Source organism: Delphinapterus leucas, chromosome 8 (assembly GCF_059928025.1).
Source record: "Delphinapterus leucas isolate spDelLeu-1000000601 "Yukka" chromosome 8, BTC_Dleu_Yukka2, whole genome shotgun sequence".
Lineage (NCBI taxonomy): Eukaryota > Metazoa > Chordata > Mammalia > Artiodactyla > Monodontidae > Delphinapterus > Delphinapterus leucas.
This window is the reverse complement of record NC_143136.1, coordinates 61,572,090-61,596,257: the sequence shown is the minus strand read 5'-3', so window position 1 is coordinate 61,596,257 and position 24,168 is coordinate 61,572,090. Positions and strand designations below refer to the sequence as shown.

Here is a 24,168-nt window from a genome sequence, read left to right as displayed (position 1 = left end):
TTAAAGTGAAAGGAATATTCTAAGTATCATAAAGAAAAACAAAAAACAAACGTTCACAGATTAAAAAACTAAATCTAAGTATGTTGTTCATATTCCACCTGACCTTAAGATTATTTCAGTTATTTTAAAATGAAACAACCACTACTTGTTGCAGAGATATTTAATGTAAATTAGGCATTAGATGATACATAGAAACCTTCAAAATAAAATTTAAGTAAAAAAAGAAAGAATAATAAATAAATTTAAGTGAAGATGAACTTTTCTAAAATTTTGGGGAGAGTTTTCTAAAATAGATACACTAAATTCTCTGAAATGTCCTCATTTAATGTAGCTTCAGTTACAAATATTTCTAATTTTAATGAAAAAAGGTAAGATAATGTCCCAGGGGATTAAATAACTGAAGATTCATTATAAGGAGAGGAAACAGATTAAAAAGCTTTGAAACAATAAAGTCAAACCACAGTTCAGTTGTCTCCATTTAGTTATATAAAGTAGATAAGAAACTGGCCATATAGCTGTGCCCATGAGTATGAAAAAATTCAAATTCATTTATGCCACAGAACACAGAAAGTGGTAACTTTCTTTCTTCAGATTACTAATGTTTGCTGCCTTAAAACCTGCCATTAATTTCTTATACATGTAGGAAGCTACTAAACACTTAGTAAGTTGGTATAATTTTAAATAATCTGATAAAACAGTGAAATGCCTATTAGAATACCAGCAAAAATACTTGTTTCAGCTTTCATTTGAAAAATGTGGTATGGGGATACTATTTTAAAAATGAATTTACAGATATTAAATTTTATTAACTCATAAATACATAATTATGAGATTCAACTAGATTGTTGACACATAATTACATTTGTTTTATAATTTTTGGTAATCTTCAGATGTTTATACAATGGCAGTAATCAATATCATAATATACTTACTAAAGAAAATAAAATGTATGTCTGTGCCAGCTAAGCAAGCTTTTTACCCTCTATAAAACATGTCAAGTATGCCCCATAAGATCTTACAATACAAAAGCACAGGCAAGCTTCATTCAGTTTGAATTGTAAAGTTTACAGGAAGAAACAAAATGTCAGGAGCACTAGTTTAAAAGAAAAGCTGGATCCTAGGTATTTAAGAGGCATGTCAAGGGAAGGAACTATAACAAAGTCATATGCAAATAGACATAAATATCCTCCATAGTCCTCAGTGAAATATATCTACATCTTCCATATTGTAATTTAATATTTATTCCACAATATCCTGGACCTTAAAGTGACACAACTCTAGAGGAAAGATAATTCAATAACTCTAAGTAACTTCTCTCAAATCCCACTGAGAAAAAGTATACATGCTATTATGGATTGAAGGTTTGTGTTCCTCCCAAATTTTGTATGTCTAAGCCCTAAACCCCAATGTGATAGTATCTGGAGAAGGGGACTCTGTGAGGTAATTAGAGCTAGCTTAGGTCCCGAGAGTGGAGCCCTCAGAATGGGATTAGTGGCTTTTTGAGGAGGAAGAGAAAGAGATCTCTCCTTCCAACCCCACCATCTCTTTGTGGGAGCACAGAGAAAAAAATCATGTGAAGGCTTGAGAAGACGGCCATCTACAGACCAGGAAGAGAGCCCCATCAGAAACTAAACCCTGCTGGACCTTGATCTTAGACTTCCAGCCTCTAAAACTGTGAGAAATAAGTTTCTCTTGTTTAAGCTGTCCAGTCTATGGTATTTTGTTATGGCAGCCTGAACAGATTAATACACACACTTTGAGGCAAACACTAGGCAATACTGCTTAGTATCCTCTCCTTACAGAAAGGGGCAAGGCCCAGTTTTGGTCTAGCCCCAAGGTACAACAGTCTAGAATATGGTAGTCTTAGCAACTAAACTTATCTTTACTGCAGATCATTTCCAAAGATCTATATACTGTAGGCCACGCTCTCTCGCTTGAGACTGACATTAGCCTCTGGGCCATCCTCAGAATGAATTGTTTTCAGAGGGTTCGGGAGAAGCAAGGCAGACCTGGGCTCAAAACTGATCTGAAATCATTATGGAATGGAATCCTGTAACGCATGGCAAAGGTAGTCCAAATTATTAAAATAAAAAAGAGAGGCAATCCAGACAGCTAGATCATGCTTAGTAAGAACACCAAGTTTCAATTCTCAAGTCATCCACCAGCTAAGCAATTAACGCAGAGAAGGTCTAAGAAGAAACAAACAGCATCTCTGGAAGGGAACTGGTCTCTGTAGACAATTATGGTGTTGAAGGGACATGAGTAAGAAAAGATCCCATTAAAGAGAGAGGTAGGTTTGGTAATCACATACAATAAAAGGACATGGCTCTTTTGCATTTAAACAAAAAGATATAGCAATGGACCTTAACAGTACACACTACAGCTATTTTAACAGTGTTTTAAAATAAGATCTAATATTCTGAATTACTTAAATATATTAAAATACCCAGGTTAGACAAGTATACAACAGATCTCAATATTGCCTCATCATTTAAGTAACCTGCAAAACATACCACCTTCTAAAATTTTTAACTTTTAAAAATTTATATGGAAGGTAAAACCAGTTTGTCCCTCACCAGATATTTAGCATAGAAATGCTTTCTATTTGTAATCAAAGTCCTTTCTGGCAACTTAGTATCCTCTTGGCTTAACATTCTAAGCTAAAATTACGTTACAGAAACAGTAGAATCTCTGTAAAATGTCAGATTAAAACTGCTAGGCAGATTTGGGGTATTTTTGAGCATTTCCTTTAATGGCAATTTTGTTTTTTAAGTGGGGGTGTGTAGGCATTAAACTATAAAGCTTAAAGAGTTATAAAATGCATTTTCACATGTAAAACTAATGGATTTCCTGAAAAAATTAAACATCCTAGTTTAAACTTCTTTAGCAAATCTTTAATGTATGTTACATGTCAGCCCCACAAAAAAACCCTCAATTTCGAAGAGCAGCCTTTCTATAAAGCCAAGATAAGACAGAAAGTATTTTCTGATATATCGTTCTCAGCTTGCCTATAATCCATGAGGGTTGGCAGAAGAATTCTGTGTGGTATATTATGAAGATGGTGAAAGCAGAGAAAAGCTTATCACTTACAATAATATATTCAACAGCACCATAACAGCATTAGTCCATCTGGGAAAACTAGTTCAGGATGAGGTTTCAACAAGTTTAACACCAAATTCATTTAGTAGTATGAACAATACGAATCCCTCAAAAGTTAGTATCTCCAGGTCCTCAAATTAAGTTTTAATTTCATTAAATATTTATAATGTCATTCTAAAAGTTTATCACCAGGAGAGTGAAATGTGAAATGAACAAAAGGCACTATTAAAGGCTAACAGAAAGAGCAGTGCAGAAAAAAAGAATTAAGAAAATTTTTACCGATTTACTTCAAATTTATCCTTATTAAATGTCCTCAAATTTTTCTCCATTATATTCTTTAATATATCTTAAATATGGATATGAGAGACATGAGCCATTGGAAATATGAACAAAAAAAACACGTTCAATGTATAGAGATGGGTTTTGAAACTACTGCCCATAATCCTATTTATGCTTGAGTATGGTTGTATAGATTGAGGACTAGGGTAGGAGGAGGAGAAGGGACAAATATTATGAAATTCCTAGGGAGGTTTTCTTTCCTAACTATATATATATGCTCCCTCCATGCCCATCCTCAATCACTGAGCTGGATATTACTGAGGGGAGCATACTGCATCAAACATACCTCAGGTGTGTTTAACTGACTTAATTACTTTAGAACCTTAATGTTTTCCTCTCTCTGCACTTCATTTCCTTCTTTGGGGGGTGGGGGGTCGTTAATCTCTCTTCAAATGCATAAATATATACATCAAAACCCTTAAATGGGAGTAAGTGTTAAAATGGACCGGTTTTAATTCTGTCAGTTCCCCCATTCTGTTTAAACAAACCCAACCCTACCTTCTCAGCAGCAAATATATGTAACAGTTCAACTCTCTGGCAAACTTTAAATATTTAGTACACTTCCTGAAAAAGAAATCACAGGTACTGTATTCGGGGGATGAAATTCCTTGATGTTAAAAACACTAGCCAAGGTGCTGACACCAAGCCTTAGCACATACAGGTACAATGCCTTACTACTATACTTTCCTCCAGCTTTCTGCCTCCTTTTAACCTTTTTTCAGGACTTTGGTGGATTCCATATTTTTTTTAAGTATGAAAAGATTTAACTTTCTACACAATAATGAGAAGAACCTAACCTTCTAGACTCTCTCTGTACATATGCATAAAAACGGCATGGAGTTACAGTTCTTGGCCAGTGGCCAAGCAATTGTTCTCTCTTTTTTGTGAAACAGTGATCTCTACACTGAACTTACAAACCTGAATAAATTAAACCCTGCTCTAACCAATGGTTAACTTGACTTCTAAGATCCTTTCCAAAATTAAAAAAATTCCATTGCCTATATAACAACTGGATTAATATCAAACACTACAGAAGTAAAACACATTTTACTGCTAAATTTTCACTTTGGTAAGTGAACAATCATCTACTACCAAGTAAAGATGTATAATTATAAATGGTGGGGAAAAAGCCAGGAATATGTTTGTAGGTTTACAATGAGAGTAGGAAGTAGAGTATACACTGGGAGCTTTCCTATCTACAGCTAGTTCCATGTTCTCTCAGCACAGGCAGCTTTCATAGATGGTACTCATTTTTAAATGGAAGCAGTACTAAGCACAAAATGTCAAGTTTAGAATTCCAACACTCTTCTTGGCACTTTTCTTGCCCACACATGCCAAGAAGTCAGGAACCTCATAATATTCTTCATGGGCTTAATGGTGACTTTTTCTAGTATAATGCATTTTCACTAGATTTCCACTGAAAACTACTTCCTACACAAGTAGCATCTTGTGTTATGCTCTAGAGAAACATAATGTACAATGTGGTTGGCTCTGAGAGAAAAATTTCTTGAATATAAAGGTGCACACACAGTTTTAGAGATTAAGCCCTCTAGCATTAATTATTTTCATACTTTTATTCGAAACTAAAGTGACGAGATGCCACATATGCAAACTTATTCTTTGTGGTCATACTAAGGATTTGAAAAATCAGATGACAGTGGTATTCTAGAAAGAAAGACCAAAGGAGATATCAAACTTCAAGAATATTTGGGGGTTAATTCACCTAAAACCAATGCCCTGTATCCTCCACTGTTCAAAAGGCTTGCAGACAATCCACTGTCTTCCATTTCAACTAGTTGCATGGTCCACTGTGAAGGAGTGAGAAAAGAGCTGTGTGCTTGTTCTTGACCTGTAAAGATTTCATCATGGAAGATTAATACTGATGCTGCGGCTGCCTGTTACTGGTTGTTTCTCTTTGCAGGTGCCAAAATCGGTCAGAGAACAGGATTTCAGTGGCAGAGTTGTTGCTATACTGTTATCTCTTCAGAACGGAGGCACAAGGAGAGATGAATGCCACATCGCAAGGAGCAAAGGAGAGAGAGAGAAAGAAATGGTGTCAGGTGGCATGTTGGATGCGATTTTTGTTTTAGTAGAGATTGAGATGACTGTAATTGTTTAGCTGATTCCTTCGGTCTGCAAAGATACACTTGTGTTGGTGCTGATGGTTCTTGACTAATCCTGTTTCAATTACAAGTTGGTTATGTTTTTCCAATAAAAATTTCTGACACTTATATTCAGGGCTTCTCTCTCTCTCTCTCTCTCTCACACACACACACCCCAAAACACGTACATTAAAGCCAATCCCTACAATACTATCTAATATTCCATATTGAGATGTCAAATCTTCTATATGCATTCTCTCCAACTAATCAAATATTTAAAATCCAGAAGACAAAAAAATTCGAAGACTAGAAAATAAGGAGCAACACCTCCACATGTTGTTCACATCACAAACTTGAATAATAGCGGTGGCATGACATAGTTATTGGTCCCAATAACTTTCAAAATTCTTACTTCCTCTTTATTTTGGCATATTATGATTGGTAACTTGTATCTTTTAAATGATAATATGACTACGGAGATAATCTATTACAAGGAAAATGGTTTTTCAGGGATTTTTTAAGAAGTTGTTTGTGTTAGTTTAGTAACAATTCTTGGAAAGCACACCCACGTAGTTTTCTTCAATTCCAGAATAAAGATCTGAACTATACAAACAACAACCTAGCAGAACTCCTCAAATCACAAAGATAAATGACTTTCCCATAACTAGAATGTATCAAAGACTGGTATCAAAACAGGATCAACCATAAAAGCTAACTGGTATGTGGTTTATTAGTTTCCTTAAATCCAGAGACTCCACATGTGGCACAGGCGCAATGGGATTTTAAATGGGATTTAGTTGCTCTGCCTCAAAGGCACAGCTTTTTGAAGACAGGAAATTATTCCCATTGCAACTACAAGCTTTTAATGAGTGATAATTAAGGAAGTTTGTGCATAATTACTAGTAGCAAAAAAGTTATTTTTTAATAAGTTTTAGGAATAATTTGTACAGTCTCCATATACTTTAATATATAGTTCTTTTCTGTTCTATTCAATTAAATCTTTAGCTCTATAAAAGGTAAAATTATACTAGAGTGTATTCACACATTTTAACCAAGAAAAAGTGCTTTCCCTGTTGACCTTTAAAAATAAACTTAGAATGAAAAACAATGAAGCAGCTAATAATAAAGAAATATTCTAGTTGATAGAACAGTCACTAACAGGATACCCAAGGAAAGTAATATATAAGAGAAAGAAAGAAGTATGTGTGTGTGGAAAACTTAACTGCTCTCCTTTATCTGCAATGAAAATGAAACAGCATGTTTCTGGGGAGAAAAAAAAAGAGCAAACATTCACACTACTCTAAGAAACATGCAGAGAAAGCTACAAGTGAATTAATTCTTCTGAATACAAAAGGATCAACTTGCTATTTATCTACAACTAGAGGACTGTAGGAATAAAGCGTAAGGGTACTGCCACTGAAATAGGAGAAAAAAAGAAAGAAATAGCAGTGAGAAAAGGTTCAAGTTTCACTTTGCCAGTTACTAGCTGTATTAATTTAGACAAAACAAACAGAGAAGATCCTGGCATTCAAATTTAACATTAATGTTCACTTTAGAATGGTTAAAACTTCAAAGTGAATAAAATGTAATATTATGTAATTCTCCTGAAATGGGAATTTGAATCATGCCTGATTTAGGCAGTGTGGAAATAAAGTGAATTTTGGTGAATGAGTGAGCAATAATTTCACAAACTGATTAATAACTAAAACAATAAATATTAAATAATCCTTGCTATATTAAAAAAAGATGATGCTGCATAATAACTTTCCTAATTTCAAAAGAAAATAAGCTCTTAAGTAAGTTTACATTTACTATTTGGTGGTTACCAGAAATATGTATTTATTTTAGCCATGGACTTACTGCTCAACTCTCATTTGTTACTCTATCACACTAACAGATTCATTGGATTTGGATTTATTATGTTTCTAACCCTACAGAATAGTATAGAATATGAACTGAATTTTATGATTTATTCAATGGTAAATATACTTTCTCATATTTCAGCTTCTCTATTCAATTATTATGATTATCTTTATGAAACACAATGCACATCATAAATTATTTATCTCAAGAAAAAGTAGATAGGCCTTCTAGTCTCCTATGTCCAAATGGTATGGGTTTTGTCAATGATGGACATTTTTTCCTTTGGTGTCAACAAATTTAATCTAATAATTCCATTTAACTTCAAGAGTTTTTATTAAAGGGAGACTAAGAGTCACCTTTGCTAATGCAGGAGTATGCTGGGCTTCATATCTAAACCCTAAGCTGATGTAGGTCACATGATTAATTCCTATGCAGGTTACATGAACACCAAATACAGATCAGATCCAGCCTATGGCAGAAGCTATATAGTTACATGTCAGGGCATAGTTCATGTTGGCTTAAGATAGAGGTGATAACATCTTTTCTTTTAACTCAAGCTTGCTCTCTATGTGTTAAAAGTGTCCAATCTACCTGTGTTTTAGAAAACAAAATGACCTATTTTTAATGCCCTACTTTCCAACTGTGCTTTAGAATGCCAAATAACTTATTTTTAACACATGTAACTGAATGATTAATATTTTTAAATTGTATGACTCAAAAATTAATACCCAGTGGTAAGCAGACAACTGCTATTTATTTGTGCTCTAAGGTGACACTACTTACTCAATTTTGTTCTCTGCGTGTACTACTAGCCACTTTCTTCATAATGCATTCATTCTCCTCACCCAAAATAGTCTTTTAGAAGAAAATGTGAGAATTCAAGACATGATAGTATATTTCAGCATTATTTCATCCACTCTCCCAAAATATTCCATGACGGAGATCAAAGAAAAGTAATGTTGTAAATTGGTTAAGAAGAAAAAGTTAGAAATCTAAAACTGCTCAGTAAATTTGATAAAAGCTGAAAAAAAAAAATAGGAAAAAGATTATGGAGGGGACAATTATTAGAAAGAATGAGTAAATACAAAAAATGGAGAAGTCAAACACTGGGAAAGAAGATAATATGGAGGTTAGAAGAAAAGGTGTAGTAATCTACAACAGCTTACAACTGTTTATGTAATATCTAGACATTTAAGTATATGTACCTCACTTACAAAATAGAAGTGTTTCAGAGAAATGAAATATTTTCAATGTACCAGGAAAGCTTTAAAATCAACCAACCATCCACCAACCAAAAATAAAAACAAACCCTCCTCTGAATCCTTTTAAGTGTTTTTGTAATACAAATAGCTGATTCCTAATTTAACTGCTTTACAATTTCAGATTTTATAATAAGTTTTCATAAAATAAAACATGTAAAATCTCATCATTAGAAAGAGTAACTTGAAATTTACTATTATATGTGAAAACAATAACCCTCCAGTTAATTATATTCTTTAGTATCCCATTATCATGACAGGCTGGTTAGAAAATAATTGATAAATCTTTATATGGGACATCAAACACAGGTCTCTATGAATTTATTATCAAAATAGCTTAAGTGGGCAGACAAATACTTGTACTAATTATGAACTACAAAATCCTCTCTTCCCTTCCGTAGTCCCATTACAACTCCATCGGATACAAAACAGACTGAAGTTGCCTACTTACACCAAAGAGCAAGAGAAATGTCAATAATTACAATAGAATACAAAAACAAAACAGAGCAGAATAAATCATTTTAGAATTTACTGTTCAAGTAGTTTAGGTTGAAACTTTTCTGAGCAGGGGAATAGACAGCTATGACATAGTAAAGAACACTAACACAAATTACACACATATATATATGTGTATATACATATACACACATAACATATGTACACAAAATATAATTTTTTTCTTTTCCCTGTAGTTAAATGGCAGGGATCTAAAGCATGGTGATAACATTCCAAAAACAAAAACATCTATAGTGAGATGGTAGCTGCTGCAAGAATGGGCTTCTCTGACCTACCTTACCCTACCCCAGGGAGATGACTTCATAGACACTATCTTCAATTAGTTCACTAACTCAGGTTTACCTATTATTCAGCCTATTAAAGAAACGTAAGTAATGTGACAAGCAGAAAGCAGAATTAAAAAATTGGATCAAAGGCAAAGAATTTTATATCTGTCGGTAACTTCATTTTGAGGGGGAAAATCTACTCTATTATTTCTTTAAGTGGTTTGAACTAAAAAACAATGAACTGATTACAATTTCAGAGTTTACAAATAAGTACAAAGCTACACATTATAAAAATTTACTAATAACATATAACAATGTTTTTCTAAATTATATCACTTCATATTATTACTGATGATCAGGTTCTTCTAAATTTGCCAATGTACATATTTTAATTGAAACATTTAATTGAGCATTCAATACCTTCAAAGTTAAGCCAAAGAAACATGTTTGTTATTAATTTATACTTATTTCAATTTATTATGAAATGGACACAAACAATATGGAATCTTACATTTCATCTTAAATATGAAGCATTTTTTAACAAAAAGATAACATCTAACAGAGTAATTGTAAGAACCTGGAGGTCTGGCCAGGAATCATTCCTCCATTACAGGGACATAGTATCATCAGCATCTCAAATGTCTGTAAGTTGCCACAAGGTAAAGGAATGTTATTTTAATATATTCAACATAAAAATGCAACTTTAATGCCCCTCTTTTTTGGTCCAAAGTTTTTAATTTAAGTGCTTTCTCTCTTAAGTTTTGACTTCTTCAATACGAAACTTATAACACAACTTTCCACAACCTCTGGTAAACTAAAAATCCAACATATGCTTCACATACCTTTTTGAGATGTCCTAGTCTAAGTTTGAAAATTTCTTCCTGTTCATGATATTCTGCCAAAGTCAACCTGTCAAAACGGAATTGTAATTCTAGATATTAAGATTAACACTTATTATTTCTTATTAACAACCAACAAAAAATAAGATAAAACTAATCAAATGGAAATACTAAAATGTTGACAACTTTCAGCCCAAAATACATAAGCCAAAAAGCATTCCTCAGAATACATCTTATTGAAGGTATTCTTCAGAATACATCTAATACTTACAGATGGAACAATTGACTGATTCATAAATTCAACAACTATTTAATGAGTGCCACGAATCAAGTGATATTCTAGAATTTAGATCTTAAGGATACAATGAAAAGGACAGTTTCTCCTTACACTCTGGTTTGAACTTACACTCCATAGTGGGGGTAAGAAAGCAGAAGAGAAACAATTTAGTCCAGAAACAAAATAATCCCAAATAACAGTAAGTGTTATGAAGAAAATTAGAAAGGGTGGTGTGATAATGACTGTATTACACTAACTTGCACTGAGTTTTAGGGAGGTAATCTTGATCTAAATATCAAAAAGGACCTAGGGGAGTATGTTCTAGACATAGGCTAAAGCAAGTACAAAGACACTAAGATGGAAACAGGTTGATATATGAGGAGAGGAAAAAATGCAAGTATCAGAACATAGTCAAAGATGCTGTCAGCAAAAGACGTAAAGCAGGGGGGCAGCTTCTGTATGGGCTTTTAGGCCAAGCAAAGAATTTCATTTCACCTTAAGAGTACTGGGAAATCACTACAAAGGGAATCAGTCCAATTTGGGCGCTGGTTTAAAAAAAGAAAGAAAGAAACTAAGACATTTTTCCCTTCTCTGCTTCCATGTGCTAGTGAATAACTGAGATATAGGGATGCTAAAACTATAGTCAAACCATCCAATTATTAATAAATATAAACAGACATAAGACTTGAAAGTACTTTATGGTTGTTTTATTAATAATTTCAAATATTCCTATATAAATTTGAAAAATAATTGCAGCTAACCCTTGAACAACAAGGGTTTGAACCATGCAGGTCCACTTATACTAAGATTTTTAAAAATAAATACATATTACAGTACTACATGATCTGTAGCTGGCTGAATCTGTGGATGCGGAACTGCAGACACAGAGGCCAGCTGTAAAGTTATGCGCTCAATTTTCAACTGTGGGAGGGGTGGAGCCCCAACCCTCATGTTGTTCAGGGTTCAACTGTAGTTTAATGTATGTAGAACCATAACAAGACATATACATATTATAACATTTCCTAAGAAAAAATGATTCTGTATCATTAAAGTGAAAGGAAGAGAAAAAAAAACCACTCAACAACAAAACAACTTCCATTTCATACACCAATATTGAAAAAATTGCTTTTATCTATCACATTCAAGCCCTTGTTTGTTTACTTATGTGTTCTGGGTGTATTTGGTTAAGCTCCTAACCCAGGTATGACTTATTTACGCTTGGTGCAGGTCCCTCAGCAACATTCAGTATAAACGCTATTTCCCTTTAGCTAGATGCTAATTAAATTTACTAATTCTCAAGAAAGGGTATTCAAATGAAACAATAAAAAACCTCCAAGAAATTCAGTTAGCATTCCATTAGAAATATCTTAAGAGTGAAGAAGTAAACACTTAAAATTAAATCTCTCTACCCAGTCTTAGGTTAACACAATCACTGGATTTTATTATACTGAATATAGCTGTATAGTTGCAGCGGCTGCGTAAATTCAGAGAACTAAATGTTGCATTGTGAATGTGAAACATTCATGCAGATGGAATGAAAGAAGAAGGGGGTAAGGTGATATTTTTTAAAAATGAGGTTTGGAAACTAAAATTGATAATATCTCAACTAGCCCAGTAAAGTAAAGCCATAGGAATTTTGGCAAATAGCTTCTGGATTGGCATATATGCCACCAATGGAAATCACCTGTATAAGAATATCATAACTTCCTATTCTTAAAATATGGTTTTAGGCCCACTGGTAGAACATAGGATGGGCTCAGAACTAATTTTTTAAAAATATGTAAATATTCTGTTTGTTTCTATGCAGGAATAAAATACAATTCTATACTTTGGTTTTTACTGAGTTAAAGTATAGCTAAATTTAGTATTCATAAATTAAAATTCATATGACTAATTTAGTTTCCTAAAATTTTTGATACTGTATTCTACTAAGAAGTTTGGCTACCATGCAAAACTGTACAGCTACTACACACACAGATGGCTGGGAATTTCTGCAATTTGGAGGGAAGATATTTTGTTGTCTTGAGTTGGTAGTAGTTTTCAATAGCTACTTTTCTTCTGAGTTAATAATAAATCAATGTCAATTAACTCCATGATAACTTAGTTTGTTGAATACTGTTTGGTTAATCTTGTAGTATATAATGTAATGCATATTTGTTATTTACTAGTTCCAGTTGTTAGTATGTTTGTACTGTGGTTCAAATATAAATAGTCCACATCCCTATAGCTAAAGCAAATGCACACAAATACTTCATTGAGTTCAAAAGCTTTGACCTCAGAGCATTATTTTATAGGTCTAATCCTAATATGAAACATACAATTCTCACTAAAGGTTAACGGTAACTTTCAGCAGCAGCAGCAGCAGCAGAAGAACTTTGCTATTTCCTTACTGCATTTTGATTATTACTACTATAAAACTTCAAATAAACAGCAAAGAAAAAAAATGTATATATATGTTAATTTCTCTCTGCTTGGTTTTAAAGCATCAATAAGCAGATTTCATAGACAGTATTAAATACTGTCTATTTAAGTACTGTCTAAATACTATTAAATTAAATATTAAATACTATTGACTTTCTTGGGCAGTGACTCTTACCATTTTGCGATCATGGATATCTAAAAATAACCTAGGGACTTCCCTGGTGGTGCAGTGGTTAAGAATCCACCTGCCAATGCAGGGGACACAGGTTCCATCTCTGGTCTGGGAAGATCCCGCATGCTGCAGAGCAACTAAGCCCGTTCGCCACAACTACTAAGCCTGTGCTCTAGAGCCCCCAAGCCACAACTACTGAGCCCGCGTGCCACAACTACTGAAGCCCGCATGCCTAGAGCCCATACTCCGCAACAAAAGAAGCCACCACAATGAGAAGCCTGCGCACTGAAACAGAGAGTACCCTCTGCTCGCCGCAACTAGAGAAAGCCCGCGCGCAGCAATGAAGACCCAACCCAGCCCAATAAATAAATAAACAAAATTATAAAAAAAAAAATCAGATGTGTTTGTATACACCAGCAATTGAACAATCTAAAAAAGATATTAAGAATACAATTCAATTTATAATAGAATCCAAAAGAATAAAATACGTAGGAATAAATTTAACTCAGGAAGTGACCTGCACACTAAAAACTACAAAATATTGCTAAAGAAATGAAAGCATACTAACTAAATGAAAGGACTTCTGTGTTCATGAATTAGAAGACCTACTATTGTTAAGAGGGCAATCCTCCCCAAAGTGATCCACAGACCCAATGTAATCCTGATCAAAATACACATCACCCATTTTACTAAAATGGGAAAGCTGATTCTTAAATTCATATGGAAATACAAGGGTCCTCAAACAGACAAAACAATATTGAAAAAGAAAAAGTTAAAGGACTTACACTTCCTATTTCAAAAATTAAAACAAAGTTATATTCATCAGGGCTTCCCTGGTGGCACAATGGTTGAGAGTCCGCCTGCCGATGCAGGGGACAGGGGTTCGTGCCCCGGTCTGGGAAGATCACACATGCCGCGGAACGGCTAGGCCCATGAGCCATGGCCGCTGAGCCTGCGCGTCCGGAGCAGCCCGCATGCCGGAAAAAAAAAAAAAAAGTTATATTCATCAAAAGAGTGTGGTACTGCCATAAGGATAGACACATACTGTATGATTCTTTTTAATGAAGTATCCAGAAGAGGCAAACAGACATAGAGAAAACAAACATAGAGAAAGCAGATTATTTGTTACCAGGAGGATGTAGGGAGGGAGGCATGGGGAGTGATTAATTAATGCACATTAGGTGTTCTGGGTGAATAAAGTGTTTTGAAACTAAAGGGAGGTTGTGGTTGCATAACACTGTGAACGCACCAAATGCCACTGAACTGTATGTGCTTTTTTTTTTTAAATAAATAAATTTATTTATTTATTTATTTTTTGGCTGTGTTGGGTCTTCGCTGCTGTGTGCGGGCTTTCTCTAGTTTCGGCAAGCAGGGTTACTCTTCATTGCGATGCGCGGGCTTCTCAATACGGCGGCTTCTCTTGTTGCAGAGCACAGGCTCTAGGGCACGTGGACTTCAGTAGTTGTGGCACGCGGGCTCAGTAGTTGTGGCATGCAGGCTCTAGAGTGCAGGCTCAATATTTGTGGTGCACGGGCTTAGCTGCTCTGCGGTATGCGGGATCTTCCCGGACTAGGGCTTGAACCCGGGTCCCCGGTATTGGCAGGCGGATTCTTAACCACTGCACCACCAGGGAAGTCCCTGTATATGCTTTTAAGTGGCTACTTGTATGTTATGCAAATTTCACCTCAAAATTTTTTTTTTTTTTAAGTATCACTGGGGAAAAGAAACGGGGGTGTGTGGGAAGGATGAAACTAGTCTGCTTCTGAAGAGCCCAATGTTCACAATAGAATAAAAACTGAATTGAGAACTAACGACTTACACCAAGTGCCAGTGTGGTGTGTAGAGTAATGGCCCCATAAAGATGTCCACATCCTAATCCTTGGACATGTGAGTACGCTAAGTTACACAACAAAGGAGAATTAAAGTAGCAGATGGAATTAAAGTTGCTAATTAGCTGACTTTAAAATAGGGATTTAGGGACTTCCCTGGTGGTCCAGTGGTTAAGACTTCACCTTCCAATACAGGGGGTGCAGGTTCAATCCCTGGTCGGGGAGCTAAGATCCCACATGCCTCGTGGCCAAAAAGCCAAAACATAAAACAGAAGCAACATTGTAACAAATTCAAATAAAGACTTTAAAAATGGTCCACATCAAAAAAATCTTTAAATAAATAAATGAAATAGGGATTTATTCTGGATTACCCTTTGGGGATGTAATTACAAGAGGCCTTAAGTGCAGAGACAAGGGCAGACATCTCAGAATCACAGTGACATAACATGAGAAAGACTTGACTTGCTACTGCTGGCTTGCAGATGGAAGGGGATCACGAACCAAGCAATATGGGCAGGGCCTCTAGAAGCTGCAAGCAGCAAGAAGATGCATTCTCTTCTAGAGTAACACAGCCCTGACAACACCCTGACTTTAGCCCAGGGAGACCCATTTTGGATTTGTGATCTCCAAAACTGTAAGATAATAAATTAGTGTTGTTTGAACTCACTGAATTTGTGGTAATTTGTTACAGCAGCAGTAGGAAACTACTACAGATCTTGGTACCTGGAAATGGGATGTTCCGATAATAAACACCTAAAAATATGGAAGTGGCTTTGGAATTGGGAAGTGGACAAGAGGCTAGGAGAATTTTGAGGGGCATGATTTAAAAATAACCTTAGACTGCCTTGAACGGACTACTAGCAGAAATACGAATGTTAACAACTCTGCCAAGTGAGGATGCAAGGAATTCCACGAGGAGCATAGTACGGAAAACACAAACAGCCTTAGAGAACACCTAAATTGTCATGAATGGACCGTCAGTAGATAGTAGAGGTGCCACTGGAAGGAAATGAGAAACATGTTCTGAAAACTGGAGGAATCCTTGTTATTATGAAAGAAAGCTTAGCAAAACTGTATCCTATAGTTATGCAGAAAGCCAAACATGTAAGAAATGAACTTAGGAAATTTCCAAATAGAGTGTTGAAGGTGTGGACTGGTTTCTTCTCACTGTTTATATTAAAATGTAAGATGAAAGAGGTAAATCAAAGGGAAGAAATGTTCAACCAAAAAACCCCCCAGGATTTAATGTTTTAAGAAATTCTCATCTTATTCAGAGTACAAAATACACCAAAATTGAGATTCATGGTCAAAGCTGCTCTTAAAAAGAAGGATGTCTGGACAACTCCAGAGAAGTCAGAGTATTCATCACATAAACAGTCTTTAAAAAGATGAAGTGGGTGACTCATAGATCCTCTTAGCCTTCTCTGCAGAAGCCAAAAATAGCGATGAAATTTTCTAGAAAAGAATCATAGAGGATCCTCTTGTCTAATGGAGTGAATCCTTGTGTCATACATGAAAGATCCACAAGATTCTTGGGAACTTTATACCAGCAGAAACACTACCAGCTTGGATTTTAAGGGACAGAGAGTACAAAATGAAAGGCTGCCAAACACTCAAAACTCTACAAACAAGAAACTGGTTGAAAAAGCTACTCAGCAACAAATACATGTTAACCTTCATGAAAAAGAAATCTTCATGAAAAACACTCAAGAGGACAGAAACTTGCAGAGCCACATGCTACAGAAAAATTATTACCAGAACTTGAAACCAGAGTTTGCCGGGATGGATTTCAAAACTGCTTGGGATCAGTGACACCTTTAATATTTTTCTGTTTGAACGGAAAATGTCTCTAACTCTTAACCTATGCCTGTCTCCATCACTGTATTTTGGGAAGAGTTAACTTGTTTCTTGAGGTTCACAGATTAAGAGGAATTGTTCTCAGCGTGGATTATACACAGTCTCACTCATAACTGATTTAGATAATGAGATTTATAATGTTTAAATTAATGAGATTTAGATAAGATTTTTAGATGTGGAATGAAGGCTGTAATGAGGTTGAGACTTTGCAGATAGGGCAAATGGATTTTGCATGTGGGAAAGATGTGCATCTTGGGTCAGAGGGCAGATTGTATAGGTAGAATAATGACTTTCCAAAAATGCCACATCCTAATCCTCGGGACTTGTGAATATGTTTAAAGGCCAAGGATGAAATGGGATTAATATTGCTAATTAGCTGACCTTAAAATAAGGTGACTATCGTGGATAATACAGCTATGAGTACACAGTGTAAAGAAAAAAAATTTTTATCTGAAGGAAGCTGGGAGAAGGCACAGAAGAGGTAACATCTGAGCCTGGTTAAACAGGAGCAGCAGAAAGAAGCCAGGAGGAAGAAAGAGGGCACACAGGGGCATGGTGACCCAGAAGCACAGCATGTAGACGTGCAAGCAAAAAGAAAAGCCAATGTATACTGTAGATTAAAGAACTTATCTTCTAGTGTTTGCTGAGAGTTTAAAGACAGATCAATGCTGAATTTTATATATTTTGGCATCTATTAAGATGATCATATAATCTTTTTATGTAGAAAATTACATTGATTTTTCTTATATTAAACCAACCTAGCATACCTGAAACAAATCAAACTTGGACTTGATAAATTATCATTTTTATATATTATCTGTTGGGTTGCTAATATTTTATTTAATATTTTTGCATTTACTTTTTAAAAAAATTTATTTATTATAAAATTTATTTATTTTTGGCTGCATTGGGTCTTCGCTGCTGCACGCAGGCTTTCTCCAGTTGCAACGAGCAGGGGCTACTCTCCGTTGTGGTGCACGGGCTCCTCACTGCAGTGGCTTCTCTTGTCGTGGGGCACAGGCTCTAGGCACATGGGCTTCAGCAGTTGTGGCTCACGGGCTCAGCAGTTGTGGCTCGTGGCCTCTAGAGCTTAGGCTCAGTAGTTGTGGTGCACGAGCTTAGTTGCTCCACAGCATGTGGGATCTTCCCGGACCAGGGATCGAATCCGTGTCCCCTGCACTGGCAGGTGGATTCTTAACCACTGCGCCACCAGGGAAGTCCTGCATTTACTTTTATAAGCGATATTAGACTACAACTTTCCTTCCTTGTACAGTCTTTCTTGAATTTTGAGAAGACTGTGCTGGCCTACATAAAATAAGTTGGAAGTGTTTCTGCCTTAGCTGCTCTTCAAAAGTTTTTAAAAGATTAGCACTATTTCTTCCTTAAATGGTTGGTAGAATTCATAGATGAAGTCCTCTGTACCTGGAGTTTTCTATGATCAAAGATTTTAATTACAGGTTAGATTTCTTTAACAGTTACAGAACTATTTGTTTCTTCAAGTGTCAATTTTGTTAAGTTGTATCTTTCTAGAAATTTATCCATTTCACAAAAATTTTAAATTTAAGTCATTTACAATATTTTGTTTTCCTTTAAAATACCTGTAGGCTCTGTAGCAACATTCCTTTTTTCATTCCTGATAATGGTTGTCTTTTCTCTCTTTCTTGTTTCCAATTTTATTAGTCCCCCTCACCCACAAAAAAACCCCACACACCTTTTTTGGATTGGTTGATTCTCTATATTGTATGTTTGTTTCCTGTATCAAAATTTCTGCTCTTTTCTTTCTTCTCCTCTTTCTTTAATTCTGCTCATCTTCTGACTTACTGAAATAGATGTTCAGTTTATAAAGTCTTAGTCTTTCTTCTTTTCCTATATACATACATAAGGCTATAAATTTCCCTCTAGATATTGTTTCAGATTTATCTCACAAATTTTTGCTGTGTAGCACTTTCACTATCATTCATCTAAAAATATCTTCTCATTTCCACTGAGACTTTTGCACTATCTTTTTTGTTTCTGATTTCTAGTTTAATTCCACCGTGGTCAGAGAACATATTCCATACGATTCCAATCCTTTAAGTTTCACCCATGAGTTCTACCGAACATTTAAGGAAGAAACAATGTCAGTCTTACATAAACTCTTTCAATCCTTTGAAATTTGCTGAGGCCTGCTTTATGACCCAACATGGTCAATTTTTATAAAAGTCCACATTTAAAAAGAAGATACATTTTGCAAATGTTAGGAGGTTACATATTCATTAGGTCAAGTCTGTCAATCCCACTGAATTTTTCTATACCCACACTATATGTTCTGTTTTATATTGTTTTATTTTTATCTACTTGTTCTATTACTAAGACATGTGTGTGTTGAAATCTCCCATTATAATCTGTGGATCTGTCCATATCTCCTAAAAGTACTGTCAATTTTTTATCTGTCTTGAGGGTATGTTACTATGCACACAAATTTAGAATTATTGTATGTTCCTAGTGATTTTAAACTTTTATAGTTATGAAACAATCACCTTATTTCCTGTAATTTTTTTTGCTTTAAATTTTACTTACTGTGTCTGATATAATACAGCTTTCTTTCAGTTGATATTTGCCTAGAATGCTTTCTTTCTTAACTTTTATTTCTAATATATTTTTTCCCCCTTTGGCTGCTTTTGAGAATTTCTCTTTGCCTTGATTTTCTGAAATTTCATTATCATGTGTCTGGGTGAGTATTTCTTTATATTCATCCTACTTGGAATTCTCTGGCCTTCATGAATCTATAGACTGATCTTGCTCATCTGTTTTAAAATATGCTCAGTTATCTAATCTCTAAACACTGCTTTTGCTCCATTCAAGATTGTCTTTCTACAGAGTCAGCTGACTTGTCAATAGTAATAATTTAAGTCAGTAAAATAATATCTTCAAATAACTACCAACCTAAAATTCTAAAACCAGTAAAGGTACTTCCCTGGTGGTCCAGTTGGTAAGATGCTGCACTCCCAATGTAGGGGCCCCGGGTTCAATCCCTGGTCAGGGAACTAGATCCTGCATGCATGCCGCAACTACAGAGTTTGCATGCCACAGCTGAGAGTCTGCATGCCTCAATTAAGAGTCTGCATGTCACAACTAAGAGTCCCCATGCTGCAACTAAAGATCCCGCATGCCCCAACTAAGACCCGGTGCAGCCAAAATAAATGAATTTTTAAAAATAAATAAATAAATAAAACCAGTAAAAATATTTCAAGAATGAAGGCAAAATAGTTATTTTCAGACCAACAAAAACTGAAAGACATCATTACCAACAGACCCACACTAAAAGGAAATTTCTAAAGGGTATTCTTAGGCAAAAAGATCTTACTTGAGGTAAAATCAGAGATGTAGGATAAATGAAGAACAAAACAGTGATAAATACATAGGTAAAGTTTAGATGAACACTGACTATACAAGACAATGTCTTTAGGTAGGGGTGTGTGTGTATATATATGTATGTATATAAACACAACATACTTCTAATACAGAAAAAGAATCAAATAAACAAAAACTAAGCAATCCAAGAAAAGGTAAGAAAAAAGGAAAAAAGGACAGAGACTAGGCAGGATAAATAGAAAGCATGAGAAGAAAGATGAGATTTAAGCCCTATATAAATAAGTAAATACATGAAATTAAAATGGATTAAATTCACCAATGAAAGATTTTTTCAAACAGGATTTTTTTTTTTTTGCGGTACACTGGCCTCTCACTGTTGTGGCCTCTCCCGTTGCAGAGCACAGGCTCCGGACGCACAGGCTCAGCGGCCATGGCTCATGGGCCCAGCCGCTCCACGGCACGTGGGATCTTCCCGGACCGGGGCACGAACCCGTGTCCCCTGCATCAGCAGGCGGACTCTCAACCACTGCGCCACCAGGGAAGCCCCAGACTGGATTTTTAAAACATCAATTACACATTTGTAAAAACCCAGAGAATATACAACACCAAAAGTGAATCCCAATGTACACTACAGTTTGGGTGTCAATGTTGTGTCAATGTAGGGTCATCAATGGTAACACATGTACCACTCTGGTGCAGGATATGTTGATCGCAGGAGAGGTTGTGCACGTGTGGGGACAGCAGGTATATGGAAACCATACTTTCTGCTCAATTTCGTTGTAAACTAAAACTGCTCTAAAAATACATCTTATTACTTAAAAAAAGTCAGTTATGTTAATTACCAGAAACAAGCAATCAATCAAATAACAACTTCATGCTATATAAAATATAATCTTGAGTTAAAATTTAAGCTTTAAATGAGAAAAGAGTGACCTCTAAAACTTCACTCATATAAAATATAAGGTAAAATATTGTTTACTTTGCAATCATCCTCCGTGAAACACAAAATATACAGATAAAATCAAAACAATTTAAAACATTTAACATGAAGTCAAAATCTTGATTAACATGTATTAATAATATACAATTCAAGCAAGGATCATTTAGACATTATCCACAGCTAATACTAGCTGTGCAAACTATTTACTCTGAATAGTAAGTCTTTGTGACTAAAATGAGAAATTACTACCTAAAAATCTTGACTGAATCTTGCTAGTAGTTAAAAATTAGTTAAGAGCCAGGAACCATGCAAGTACTTTATAAGCATCACCTCATATCATCCTTTCAACATTATGATGTAGGTACTTTCACAAGGAAATGGAGGCTCTAAGAAGTAAAACAGCTTACCAAAAAAACAACCTGGAAGAGTCAGGGCTGGATTCCGTATCTGTCTGACTACAGAGCTTAAAATGCTAACCACTACACAGTAGTGACTTTATTTTCTATATTAATTTCTTGATAGAAAAATAATGAAAAATTCATGATCTCTATTCTAATAACTATGCTAGATGTTCTGCACAAACAGGGATTCAAAAGAATTTTTCAGAAGACAGTTGCAAAGTATGGCTGCTAAAATCAAATTAATATATATGAATCAAAGTGCTTCTGTGGCTTTTTTCCCTATTTAAATCTATATTTGTATAAGGATGCAATCTAACTGCCATGTAGTATTACTTCATTTGCCACTCCAGGAACAGACAGCAGTGTAAGTTCGAAGTCAACATATGCAATAAAATGGGATGGCAATGAGACAAGTCTACGACTAATAAACTATAGTTAGGGCTGTTAGCACCCTAGAAGACAAGTCGGAAGCAAAATACCTGTGGCAAACTAGACAAAATGGCCTTCGGATAAGGAGAAAATGAAATTCAATCAAATGCTTATGTACTGTAATTTAGTATTTACTGACCACTTTCCATATGCCAGGAACTGGATTAGATATTGGGAGTATAGAGATAAAATAGTGAGATAAATGTTACAATATTGACAGGCATGTACAAAAGGCACCTAACTTGAGGGGAAATGGGAAAGAAACTGGGAAGGAAAAAGGTCACAGAGGATTTCCTATGGGAATTGGCACTGGAGGCAAGACTTTAATGATAAATGGAAAGTGAGACAGGTAAAGAAAGGCAAGGAACAAGATGTACAAAAGCACAGAAACAAGAAAGCATAGTCCATTTAGATAGAGACCTGAGTTTAATATAGGATGCATAGGGCAGACATTGGAGAATGAGAGAAAAAAGAAGGCCTATAAAGGGTTTTCATGAGAGTGAATTTTATCTTGAAGGCCAGTGAAGGAGGTTAAACATGAAAATGACATGATGAGATATGTAACAAACAGTAATTTAAGTTTAAAAAAAAAAAAGAGAGATGCGGGCCTATAGTAAGATAGTGGTAATGAAGACTGACAGATACAAAAATGTTATGGAAATAGACACAGAGAACAAGGGAAAGGCAAACATCTAAGATGTTTCTAGTGTCATTAACTGAGTGAATGATGATGCTGTGACTGAATACACAGAGGGCACTATGGCAATACCTCAAAGTGCTAATTAACTCCTATCCTTCAAGGATCAAGGAAAAGCTCTCAAGAGGAGGAAATATCTAGTATGGGATTTTAAAGATGAGCAGAAATTAAGACAATGGGTTCGAGTTTAAAACTTGGTGGTGTACATATATACACTAATATGTCTAAAATAGATAGCTAATAAAAACCTGTTGTAAAAAAACCCAAAACAAACAAACTAAGTGGTGAGTGGGAGGCACACTGGTCAATGCCAAAAGATGAGGCTGGAGAGGTCAGAAGCTGCCAAGTCAGAAGTGCTTTTTGGATGATATCACTCAAGCAATGGAGAGCTATGTTAGGTTTACAAGGAAGAAAAAGAAAGGACCATATTTTTATTTTGGAAAAAGAGATTCTGACTACAAGTTGAAAATGGATTCAAGGCCTAGACCAAAGCTGAAAGGTGATGGGGTGGGTAGGGGTGGGGAGAGAGAACCCAAGTAAGAGGCGGCAGGGGACGCATTTGAGCTCTAGAAGATTGGGTGTCTACAGGGGTGGAGTTAAGCTAACACACACTTTCTCCTGTATATTGCTCATCTACCCATCTACGCTTTTTAAAGCAACAAATTTACTAATTTATGAAAAGTAAATCGTTTGTTGTCATTTTTTAATATCAAGAGCCAAAGGGTTTAATTCCAACTTACAACAACCCCTCCAAAAATTAGGAAAGGCTTAAGGAAGTACGTTTTAGACGTCAAAATATAAGATCATCATCACCTGTTTATTAATGGAAAATAAAATGAAAATGGATTAAGAAAAATAAATGGAATCTTGATCAAAAAGCTATGAGTGACAACCAGAATTCTGGCATGTGGAACTGCAAGGATGGTGGTACCATGTACTAATTGAAAAAACACGGGAGGTGGCAAGGGGTGTGCATGTGTGTGTGCGTGCGTGTGTGTGTGTGTGTGGTGTCTGTGTGGAGAGAGAGAGAAAAAGGGGGTGTCGGGGGGACTGAAATGGGAACGATAAAGATAAACACAGTTTTTATTTTGTGTGTTTAGTAAATACAGTTTTGAACAGGCTGCATTAAAGGCTCTCGTGAGGCATTTAAGTACCAATATCAACTAAGCAAGGATATGACATTCAAGATTGAGATACAGACATTTGATGATACTCAAGAGAGAAAAGTGGGCTGGAGACAGAAGTTTGGATGTCAGCAGGATATACATGCTAACTGAAACCCTAGGAGTAGCTAATACTCAAGGAGAATACATAGAGTAAGAAGTAAGATGGCCTAGGACAGATTCTTAAAATCCTACATTTTACAAATTGGTAAGGTAAATGATGTCCGAAGAAGAGACTGAGAAGATGTAGCCAGATGAGTAAAAATGAAAGTTAGGAGAACAGGTTATTTCAAAAACTAAGGCAAGAAAGAGCCTTTTGGGAAAAAGTCAACAATATCCAATGCT

The 24,168-nt window shown here is 35.4% G+C and overlaps 1 protein-coding gene across 4 annotated transcripts in view; it reads right to left on the bottom strand.

Annotated features, from left to right (window-relative positions):
- TLK1 (tousled like kinase 1) overlaps nucleotides 1-24,168 on the bottom strand; it is a 148,343-nt gene that overhangs the window by 19,402 nt on the left and 104,773 nt on the right. For all 4 annotated transcript variants that reach the window (XM_089916685.1, XM_022570023.3, XM_089916686.1 and 1 more), the window contains one exon: nucleotides 10,287-10,353. In XM_089916685.1, coding sequence (XP_089772811.1) covers nucleotides 10,287-10,353 — 67 coding nt within the window. The remainder of the gene's footprint in view (nucleotides 1-10,286; nucleotides 10,354-24,168) is intronic.